At 40.7% G+C, this 12,423-nt stretch overlaps 1 protein-coding gene across 3 annotated transcripts in view; it reads right to left on the bottom strand.

Annotated features, from left to right (window-relative positions):
• Nucleotides 1–12,423, bottom strand: part of Nbea (neurobeachin) — a 547,801-nt gene that overhangs the window by 42,059 nt on the left and 493,319 nt on the right. For all 3 annotated transcript variants that reach the window (XM_059265100.1, XM_059265102.1, XM_059265101.1), the window contains exon 47: nt 5,331–5,483. In XM_059265100.1, coding sequence (XP_059121083.1) covers nt 5,331–5,483 — 153 coding nt within the window. The remainder of the gene's footprint in view (nt 1–5,330; nt 5,484–12,423) is intronic.

Genomic DNA, 12,423 nt, shown 5'->3' with positions numbered 1-12,423 from the left:
AAATGTACCTTTGGTAAAACTTAGAAATATGTAGCAAGCTCGTGATATTTAGTACTAATTCATGGTTTGTTATGTTTCTACAGATCAGTGTGATCACCCCGTATCAGCAGGTGAGGAACCTGGCCAGAACAGAGGATCTGTGCTGTGGAAGTAGACTTCAAGACGGTGAAACACAGGAAAGTGACCCTGAGAGTGGCAGTTGTGGATACAGCCACACTTGGTGACATGTCCCTTTATAGCCCAGGAATTTCCAGAAGCAGGACTAACCCAGAAGCAAAAATGGCTGCCACAGACCTATGACCCAGCTGATGTATAAGAGAGCTCTTTCTGTAAGCCTCCCAGGGTTGCTTAAGGAAGTCCCAGATGGAAGATTTCTGAAGCCATCCACTGTATGCTGGATCTTTATGCAAATCTTCTACTTATTCTGACATGGCTCCTGGGGCAACGGAAGATTTCAAAATATCCAGCACACAGCAAAAGATTACTTTCCAAGTCTTCATAGACTCATTAGTAAGATAAGAAAAAAATTGGTTTATAATTGAAGGGGAAACCTAGGCAGGAGATGTCTCTGTTGGTAAAGTGTTTGCCTGAATTAGATCTTCGGGATTCCAAGTGAAAAAAGCCAGTACCACAGTCAGGCTGTTGAAGGCTCCATGCCCACAAATAGCCACAGATTCAAAAGGAAGAAGGGTTATGTCACTGACACTAGGTGGGCGGAGCATGCGTTATGGTAGACACAGCATTATACTAATTTGGGTTGGTTTTTATCAATCTATAAAGCTTAATGACTTCCATTTGTGGGAGAAGGTTTAAAGACTATTCTCATGGGGAGGTAAAGAAGCAATCCAAGTGGCAATACAGCTTAGGAAAATAACTATAACAATCTCTTAAATAATCCCATTTACAGAAAATCGAGAAATGTTCTTGCATGGCAAGTTCACTGGGTTGAATGCATTGCCATCTAACACACTAAATGACTCACTGCACATTTTTCTGCAGATTCAATTAAGAATGCATTACCTTGCTTGATTAGTTTCTACAAATAGAAATGACCTGGTGGTTTCTTGTCCAGATAATTATTAGCTTTCACTACACCCCAAATCCTTAGGCAGGATATTGCATACCTTGGGAATTTGCCTTCAAACGCAGGACCCACCTTTCTATTCATTAGGCATATTTGAAATAAGAGTACTAATTTGGGGAACATATAAGATACTCCAATAAAGAATACCAAAGTTGTATTTATAAGTCACTATTCACTGTCTTATTAAAATATATAAAAATGTAGCATCTAATAAACACATAAAGAGGTATTCAATATCATTTATTGGAGAACGATAAGTTAAAATTGTAAATTGTAAACGTCTGTCACTTCATGTCCAGTAGAATGGCTATAATTAAAAACAAAACCAGGAGATATAAGTGGGTAAAGGAGATCAGTGTAGATCTCACATTGAAGATGACACAGTCACTATAGAAGACACTTTGATAGTTTGCCAAAATGATAAATATAATCTACTGTGTGAGCAAGCTCATTTCTAGATATCTACTCTAAAGAAATAAAAGCCCATCCTTTCCTGGAAACGTGTATGATAGAAAAGTGATGTTATGTCAATGTTCATAGCAGCCTTACTTGATACAGCCAAGATCTGGAAATAACTCCAGCGTTCATTAACTGCTGCATGAAGTAATAATATTGACTGACATTACTTGTAATATGATGTTAATGTAAACACACACACACACACACACACACACACACACACACACACACACAGCACAGCAAGGATACAAGCAAGATGGCTCTCAAGAATTGTGTTAAAAAGCCAAATGCAAAGAAGGCAGTCCTGTGTAGGTGAGTAAGAGAGGTTCCGGAGTGATGTGATACTTTCAAAGGCATAAATATCCAGCAGGCTACATTGCTCAGGAGGAAGATGCTGTCCGTGTAGTTTTTTTTTTGTTTTGTTTTTTTGTTTGTTTGTTTATTTTTTGTTGTTGTTGTTTTGTTTTGTTTTTGGAAGGGACAGGAGAACATTTTACCTTCACTATTTAAGAAATAATTTTTAGGGGCTGGAGAGATGGCTCAGAGGTTAAGAGCAGTGATTGCTCTTCCAGAGGTCCTGAGTTCAATCCTCAGCAACCACATGGCGGCTCACAACCATCTGTAATGAAATCTGGTGCCCTCTTCTGGCCTGCAGATATACAAGCAAGCAGAACACTGTATACATAATAAATAAATAAATCTTAAAAAAAAGAATTTTTAATTATTGTTTTATTATTTTTATTTTTTGACTATCTGCTTTAAATTTCAGGCCCCAGTCTTTCATTAGATTGTTTTTACACTTATTTATTTACACATATGTATGTGTGTGCACACATGTGCATACGCTATGCCAAGTGTGGGGATAGACAGAGGACAACCTGTGGGGGTTGGTTGTCTCCTTTCATCTTGCGGGACCTGAAGAGCAAACTCAGGTGTGTACAGCCTTTCATCTGCTGAGTCCTGTGTTTGTTTGAAAGCCTTTCCCAGCCTGAACTATTCTTAATTTTCTTAACACTACTCAAAACAAGGAAGCATTAGTGACGCCCTGGCTGTCAGTGTTTCCATTCTGGACTGTACTTTTGTATCATATGTGGGCATCTTTGCTTAACCTACATCCACAAAGACTGCTTCTTACATGTCTTCTAGACACTTTACAGTTGTGGGCTTTGTATTCTGGTCTATAATCCATCTGGGCTAATAATCTATATAGGTCCCTGGTTGCTTTGCGTACAACAGTCTTAACATTTCTAACACCCACTTCTCCAGCACTATTTGTTCCAAGGCACATTTTCTGTAAGTCCGGTTTCACAATATCTCCATATTCAAACACACCAGTGAACTGACCAGGATGAGCTGTGGGCAGAGAGGACAACAGGAAGAGACAAGACAGTGAGGACCAGTTTCTTCTGTGGAACAATTGCCCTGGGGCCTTGACTGGTCAGCCAGTCCACTGCTTTCTGCTCTGGCTTTGGAAGTGCCAGTGCAGACACTCCCATAAGAGTGGCCCTTCCACCTGTTGCTATCACTTTGGTTCTCACAGGACAGACAGCGTCTCACACTAAGCACCACTGGCTGCCTGTGCTCCTATATCTGAAGAGCATTCTGCACAGGCTCTGCCTATTTTCTGTAATACCTACTTTACTATAACTGAGCAGTTCACTGCTGTTTCTGTGATAATAGAATAATAATAAAGGTTTGTTGTGATATCCGACCATACATCAACTTTCTCTCTAGTGACTTCTTTCATTTTTATGAAGTTTGACCAAATCATTGCAATGAAAAAGCAATATTGGATAGATGACTGCTATCGAAATGCTAAAGCTAGTTGTCTCCATGCTTTTCACAACCTACTACAGACAATGAGCCCCCCTGAAGAGATATCAGGCCAATAGGGTGGACAACACACTAGAGGCCATTTTCCCCTCTTTAAAGTTAAGTCCTTTGTCTTCCTGCCAGAGAACTCTCCCTCTCATTAACTTGTCTTCTCAGCATTTCACTCCTTTTTTTTGTTTAACCCTTTAACTAAGAATGCAAACCCCCTTTCTAAAGTACCTTCCCACCTCATGAAATGTGTGGCACTGAGAACGACATGGTGCCAGTAGGAAATCAGAAGCAGTGGCCTCCAGTGACAGTTGTGTAGCTTGGTCTTCTCATGGGACTCCTAACAGCAGGAACAGGGGCTGTCTCTGACTTTTTTGCTGGCTTGTGGAAACCTATTCCTCATACTAGATTGCCTTGCTGAGCCTCAATACAAGGGGAGGTGCTTAGTCTTGCTGCAACTTGATATTCCATGTTTTGTTGATATCCATGGGAGGCCTGCTCTTTTCTGAAGAGAAATGGAGGAGTAGATTGGGGGCAGGGAGAGAAGGTGTGGAAGGGATTAGGAGAGGAGGAAGAGAACACTGCAGTCTTTGGAATGCAAAATAAATAAATAAATAATTTAAAAAACTCATGTGTCACCTTGCCCAGCCCTAATATGGTGCTTCTAAGTATATGACTATTATATCAGCAACAATTCCTAAAAATAAAATATATCAAAAGCTGAATATTTCTTTCTTTCTTTTTCTTTTTTGCTGAATATTTCTTAAAGACAGAAAATATAGCTGTAAAATAAAAGTTGTTACTGAGAGTGCGATACAAAGCACAGTATGGGAAGGACATACAGAGCTGTGCCTAAGGACTGCACATATCAAATGTCTGCAACAGGCAGAGAGGCCAGAAGGCAGAAGATTAGAAATACAGTGGGGGCAGTAAGAAGGTTAGCATGGCCTGGGCATGGCTGGGCATGGCTGGGTGGGGTGGGACGTTGAGAAAACAGGATGAAATACCAACAGGTCAGGGGTTCTTTATGGAGTGACACAATATCTCCAAACTGATTGTGGTGAGGGCAGCCCAGCTCTGAGCAGGCCAAACCCACTGAGGTTAAACCGCTCAGTATGTGAATTATTCAATATGCCGATTTCATATCAATAATACTCTTTCCCAAAGGGATAAATGACTCCTATTGTGCTGTGTGGAAATTATGTGGATTCTGACTCAAATCTACTGCCCAAAAGAGGAAAGCAGATTTATGAGACAGGTGACCAGACTTGAGAGTACTCCAAACAGGGCTAGCGATGTGCTTTTGGGGGCCACTGTCTCCACTGTCTTAACAATTCTTAACATTATCAGTACCTGACAGCATGGTTCATTTCCCACATACCATAACCACACCAAGATGCAAATCTCCTTGACTGTGGTAAAATATATTAAAATTATAAAATCTCCACAGGCAGACATTATTTACAGATGTATTTGAACTCCCAGACCTCTGCTACGTGTATTTTAGAAATGCTGGTAGATGGGCGCTTTCTTCCAGGCCAGGTGCATTACAGCATGAGATGTGTTTCACAGCACAAACTTCCCATGCATAAAAACCCTCCGATTGTAGCTTTCTCCTTGAATACTTTTATGAGTGAGAAACGTATGCAGATGCATTGGTTACAATCGACAGAAACAAGGAATGGACATTTATTTTAAGCCGTTCAGAATGTGTGATATTAGTCAGCAGACGCTTGTCTGCCTCTTCCTGAGGGAACAAACAGAGCTGAAATACCTCCCCATCAATTCTCCTCAGAAGTCTGCTTTACAACAAAGGATGCCATCAGAAGACTACAGCAGGATTCTGTCACTGCTTCTTAGGTTTTAACCATTATAGATGGTAAGGACACTTGGCAACAGGTAAAAACAAGACCACAGAAGATGTGAACTTCTTGACTCCTGTTTTAGCAGAAACCAGTTTTCTTACCATCCTGTTGATCCGCACAAAGTCTTCAGGCTTCTTGGCCCAGGGCGGAAGGTCCACATCGTTCACCACCACATCGTCCTCCCTGACACCCAGCTGGTACCCATTACTGTTGACAAACATCTCTGGTAGGTAGTAGAACTCTGGAATTAGTTCCTGTGCAGAAAAGAGATGCAGCTTAGTAGCCAGTTGGTAAAATCAGTTGACAAAACTGATTGACTTTTACCAACTATAAAAGGAAACAAATCCTTGACCTAATTTCAGCCCTTCTAGTCTCCATTTGAAAACAATTAGGGATCCAAGAAGATGAAACATTTCTTTTACACAATTTACTTTATCATCCTTTCTTTACTGTGAATTCTGAGAAACAGGCACACAGAGTCAAGGGATTGTGTGGCTCAGTAGTAGAGAGCCCTTGTTTAGAATGCTGGAGGCCTTACATTCAATCCTCAGCAAAACAAACAAACAAAAACAGTGATAAATGGGTACACAAAGTAACAGCAGTTTCCAATGCCAATAGATAAATGTATGAAGCTGTATCAACAGGTCTATGCTGCTTAGGGACCTTTTTTGTATATTAACAACTAAAATGTCACTGCCAGGATTTGTTAAAGAAAAATCACAATATTTGCTACTTTTGATTTTTACTATAGTGGCAATTATAATTCATGGTATTTACAGACATTCATCATTTTACTTTTTAATTACAAAATAATTTCTGTATCCAGTGCTGATGTTACAATCTTGGCACCTGCCAGGCCAGTACTCATCAGAGAGATACCCCAGCTCCAACCAAGTCCAACAGGACTAATAGTTACATTATAATCAAGTTTAAATATAGGCTCTGGATAAGCTGGCTTATATATACATAAAGATGACTTATTTTACTATCTGTGTGTGGCATAAATATCTGGACTCAAGATGAACCTGAGTGTCATTATGAGATTTATGCCTCATTAGAATAAATCTGAATAGAAAAAATTATTTTAAGACCTTTTTTTTTTAGCTTTTTTTGTAAGTAACTAGAGAAGTTGAAAAACAAACTACAATGGTTTTGAAGTGTCATATATATATATATATATATATATATATATATATATATATATACTCTTAAATTTCAAGATGGGGGTTACACTATATTGTAAAAAGTACAACATTCACTCATGTCCTAGGATCCATGCTAATGGAACACTACCTGAAATTTGAATCTTCCTGTGGTCACCCCCAGGGATGCACAGGAGAAAAATAAACCACCAGACAAGAAGTCTTCAAATAAATGGGCCTCAGCTTTCTAAAAACATATATACTTTTATATGCTTTTCTTTTGTGGCATCTTCCATTAAAGCTGACATATCTCTTCTGGGTGGTGTCTACCTTAGCAAGGCTCTGTGTGAAACTGATTGACAATGAGTCTTATGATTTTGTAGATGACAAGGAAGCAATAACTAAATTCATTCTCTATGGCATTGTGGGAACATAATGAGGTTTATATAAATGAATTGTCTAGATAAATGGAGCTAAGTTTATTAAGAATAGTTTTAATATAACTACATATTATATTAATTAATAATTATATAGTACATTTATCAGTTTTAATATAATGTAAGAAGAATCACTTTTCTTATATTAAACCATTTGAATAGAACTCTTTCTAAAATCCATTATATACTTCTCAGACATTTACTTTTTCATGGAGCAAAGGTTTTGAGTTCCACACAGTATGATGAGTTCTGGGTAAACACGCCATGGCCTAACCATCCAGTAACTCAAATGAGGTCTAAGGGCTGAGGTATAAACAGTGGCTATAATGCAAGACCATCACACCAGAGAAGGAAGGGCAGACAAAGAGAGCAGGGAACTTTGGATGGGTCCAGAAACACTTCAGTGGAGATGGGACATGATCAAGGCTAAAGCGACCATCAGGGGAAGGGGTGGGAAACCATCAGAGAGTTTTATTAAAGAGGGGAAAACATGGGCATGGGTGGACAGTAGGGGATAGTAGGGACAGATCAAACAGGAGAACCAGAAAAGGGAGGGGGTGGGCACCAGATAATGGAGAATGTTTGGTGAAAGCTGGGTTGTTTGTCAACTGGAAGAGCAATGGCCATGATCAAATACAGGGAGCTCTGGGTGACAAAGCCAAAGGGAGACTTGGAAGGGAAGGAGAAGATGCAGTGTGCCTGTGAGCAGCAGCAGGAGGGACAAGAGGAGGTCCACAGCAAGGTGCAGAGCATGAGGTGCGGTGAGCAAGGCCACAATGAGATGCTGAGAAAAGGAGAACTCCAGTTCTATCCATATATGTGAGATACAATTTCAAAGAAAGACTTAGTATAGAGGGGGAAAGAGAGAAGGGGCTGAAAGGAAATCTGTATGGTGAACAAGCATGCTTACTGTTAGTCCTGGCAGGGCTTTTATCTAGGCACAGTGGAAAGGACGGTGCCACGAGGTGGCCCTCCCCAATAACAGAGTGATGTAGACAGGCAAGAGGCTGCAGTCCAACAGTCCAGAGGGCTGGAATGGGTGCAAGTCTATAAAGCAGTGTTACCAGGGCCTGGAGGACAGTCCTGGGGCAAGGATCTTCCCTTCTCTTCCTCATCTGGTTAAGCATGATGTGCTTGTAAACCAGACGGTTACCTATATATTGAGATGAGCTATGAGAGTTTGAAGTTCAAAGGAATCACTCACACTTCCAACAGTCCAACAGTCACTAGACAGATATGGTTTAAAGTAGGTATCAAGAAATTTCTTTTTCTTTTTCTTTTTTTTTTAATGATTACCAGCTGCTTTGAGTGACTTATTGGCAAGGCCACAGGAGCCTTAAAACACCAGAGCAATTGTAATGGACTAGTCCGAACTAGAAACTGGGGGCAGTTTGGTGTTTTTGATGGAGAAGGAGGGGAGAGCAAAGCCATAGAGGTCTAGGAGAAGCATCTGATGCAGCAGATAAAGTTTGAAGTTTTATGTCTGTTTCACTGCTTTACATTCTGTTTCAATTAGCCAATTTTATTGAAAGTTGGTATGTAAATGTAGGGTACTGGTAGCATCTCAGTATATTTATACTGATATTATTTAAAAGATTTATTTTAATAGTAGTACAAAGACTAAGAGAGTATCACCTCTGAAGTCTAGCTGGTTTTGTGCAATGACATCTTTATCTCTTGTGCCAGACCAGGAATCAGTGAAACGATGCTTAAAGCTTAAGGCCACTCAGTCTTAAAGCATTTCCAGGTCTTACTGAGTCCTGCCATGATTCTAAGTACTCTACATGTGTTTTCTTAGTGTTGACAGGCACTTCACAGGATGGACGTCTCACCATCACGTTTTGTAGATATGAACACAGATGCAAAGAGAGGTGAGGAATTTGCCCAGCCAAGCTGTCCAGGTATCCTACTGCACGGAGCCCAGCTATTCAGGTTGAGCCTGAACTCTGATTGCACACTGCCAAGGAACAGTTTTGAATTGTAAGTTTTGGGGTGGTCTGCTACGGAGAAATTACAGAAACAGAACTTAGAATTAAAGGAGAAGTACTGTACTAGTAAATGCTTAAAATGTGAGGCAATGGCTTTGGGACTAAGAAGCAGACAGGGTTGGGGGGGGTGAAGTGTTATAGGGCTGTCCTAGAGATTACTGAGGAAGTAGGAGATAAGGTCCCTGAGTGATGCAGAGGAGGGACGTTTGACAAAGCTGTATCCTTCAAAGTACCTAAGGATCTTGTGTCCAAGGAACTTTTAGGTAGAATGCTTAAAATGACCAGGGGTGAAAGATACCATGAGAAATAAGGAAGAAACTTATTTTCAGGTTTGGGGCAGGGTGTTGAGATACACAAAGGTCTAACTTAAGATAGCAAAAGATGGTCAAAATGAGAGGCAGGCTTAAGGTGAGGGTCAGTGTCAGAGTAATGAACAGAATGTAGCCACAGGGTGAGGCTCAAGACAGGGATGCAGAAAGCCCTACTAGGACTTATGTGTAGTATGCTTAAGGTGGTGTGCGCACATCTGTACAGCTACTGTGAAGTCCAGGGATCTTTTGGGCACTGAAGACAGTGTTGTAGGTCACAGTAACCTGTCTCAAAAGATTTGAGTGAGATTTTTTTCTAATTCTGAGCTATGACTAAACATACAGAGTGGCTGTGTATTTTTATAGCTGCTAGTCCAACAGGCCAAGGGACCTTGGCCTAACTTCCTACAAGGAGGCAGGCAGAAAAGCATTCAACTTCAAGGAGAGGCAATGCTTGAAAAAGAAAAGACCCAGAGGGCAGAGGCAAGGCCCTACAGGATGAGAGAGTCACGGTGCACAGGAAAGCCCCAGACAGACAGCACCAAGAGGACCCTGCTGGTTTTGGTCTCCTGTCAAAATGAGCTGCTTTGAGCACTTAGCAAACCAACTAAAAGCATGTTTGTAAACTGTGAAGTGTTTCTCAAAAGGAACCCAGTCTGCTCTGCCTCCATGTAGGCATGCTAGACAAGGCTGGCCAAGGCAACTGCTGTTTGGGTTACTGCACCCCCCCCCCCCACACACACACTGTTAAACAGCTTCTCTTTAAAGAAAAATCCAAGGAGTTTAAATATTGCTAAATGAAAAACAGTACAGAAAGACACGGAATATTATTAAAGAAATGGCAAAGTGGATATTGTAACAGGCATTTTGTATCTGCAAATGTGATTTCTAGTTTATTTTAACAGCTATACTAAAACCCTACGGTACAGTTAATAGTAGTATATGCGTTCTGTCAAAAATAGGAAAATATCCTCAAACACAATTTCTAATTTATAAGCTTATGACAAGTTCAAGCTGCTGAGAAATTGAACTGGAAAGTATGTCTTAGGATGATAGAAGACCACTATTAACACTATCATAATTGTGTACCTATTGCATCAAATCTGACATTTCAGTTTAATATATTTTGCTGAGAGCCGCACCACTTTATGGCTTCCTGGTGAAATCAAATCTAACCCAGACGTTTTCACTTTCCTAATATAATTCACTGTGAGGTTTTAAAGCTGCCAGCGCTTTTCTATCCTTTTCCCAAAAGATTGATGCCTGGGCATCTGTTAATTCCACGAGAGCTCATAATGGGTCACTGAGGCAGTGTGAGCACCTCCATTAACTGCATTAATTTACACTATGTCACCTTAATGACACTGTGTCACAGCCACCTTTTCTAACATCTACATAGCTATTCAGAAAGTAACATAACAACTTGGGACGGTATTAAGGAAAATTAGTGTAAGGATATCTCTAAGTGGAATAGCTCTGCTCACAGGGCATGGCTGAAGGAAAGAAATTTAAAATCAAAATACAAAACCCTAGAGCCAAAACTAACTGATTTGACTCCACTCTTGGGGCCTCTTCTCAGAGGTCATTTGGGCAGCTCCCCTTCCTACTCATCTTGTGTTCATTAGCACAGGAAGAAGCTGACATTAATGGAGAGAGACAGAATGAAACCATCCACTGCATTCTCAGCTCCCTTGCAAGGTTGTCTACCTCAGTAGATAGTGCAGAGATAGTTTCTCTCTGGAAACAAAAACATGTTTCCTTGAAAACACATCAACTACTATATTACACAGTAGAGACCAGAAATAAAAATCCATGCTCCAGAAGTTAGTGGGATTATTATTCCCAGTAACTCACTCTTCCCTGCTAAATCAGTCATTATTTTAAAATGAAAAATACTTTAATAGATGTATTGAACCATGAACTTAAAAAAATTTCAATTCACCATTAATTATTTTTAAAGACCTCATATATTCTAACATTTTGTCATAAGACCCATATTCTGATGCTGTAACAGAAAGCATCAGAACATACATGAACATATGTGATTGCCCCCCCCCCCACAAAAACACACACTCACAGGTGTGCACACACATGGAATAGAAACCTGATGGAAACCATATTGTCTGCAATTTCCTTTTTTCCTTTCCCCTTCCTTCCTTCCTTCCTTCCTTCCTTCCTTCCTTCCTTCCTTCCTTCCTTCCTTCCTTCCTTCCTTCCCTACCTCCCTCTTTCAAGACAGGGTTTCTCTATGTAGCGCTGGCTGTCCTGGAACTCACTTTGTAGACCAGGCTGGTCTGGAACTTGGAGATCTGCCTGAACAAGTCATATTATGGTCAATAAGTACAGAAAAGTGCTGTGCATGGCTAAGGAAGGGCAGATGGAATTCAGAGACAGTATTGTCCAGTCCCTGATGAACTTTCCAGAGCAGCAGCAACCACATTACTTCTTACAGCAGGATGACTTGGGGATGGGGAAAGAGCAGCCTAACATATGGCTTTAGGGAGGGAACTGTCATCGCTGGGGATGATGGTTTGATCATATGTTTAAAAAGTAAACACACAGATGGCACTGAGCCACTGGCCCCATTATTAGGAATCACCCTTTGCAAATACATGCAAGGTACACAGAGCCCCATTCCAGGACACAGAAGTCCATTTCTGTGTGTGTGAACACGCAGTCTTGCTGAAGAAAGAGACCCCAGGATTTAATCACACAGTATGCAAGGGCCAAGGGTGCTGGTCAGGGAGAGCTGACAATGTAGTCGGCACAATGTCAAGGTGGAGAAACACATTCCTTATTAGGCAACTGAGTGTGTGGTGGAGGTATTGGCAGGAGGAGGGTGGGGGGTGGGAGGTGGTCAGTATGGCTGCTTGGGGAGGAAAACCAAGAAAATTTCCAGGTTAGGGACAGTCACATTGATGGCTTCTTTGATGCCTGACTCCAGGTAGTCAAGTACCACAATTAGCAACAAAATGTGAAAGTTCCTTAATTGGTAACAAGAGGAAGGCTGTAGTGGGATTTAGTGACGGAAATGCAGCTTGCTGAGGTCTCTGGTGGTTGAAGCACTGACCAAGTTCTCAGGAAGGAAAGGAAAGTTAAGTTGAGAAGTGTGATTACATAAATAAATTAGAAATAACCGACCACACGTGTGTGGGCATGTGGGCGTGGACCTCTGAGCTTAGAAAAATGCCAATTCTTTGTTGTTATGATGCTAGGTAAGAGTGAGGATGAATTTCTACTTGAAATAGTTTGATAAACTAAGGCTACAGCTCTGACTTAAGATGGAAATAGTCAATTGTATAAAAGAATATTTAACTTC

This window comes from Peromyscus eremicus, chromosome 6 (assembly GCF_949786415.1).
Source record: "Peromyscus eremicus chromosome 6, PerEre_H2_v1, whole genome shotgun sequence".
NCBI lineage: Eukaryota > Metazoa > Chordata > Mammalia > Rodentia > Cricetidae > Peromyscus > Peromyscus eremicus.
This window is presented reverse-complemented; position numbering and strand designations above follow the sequence as displayed.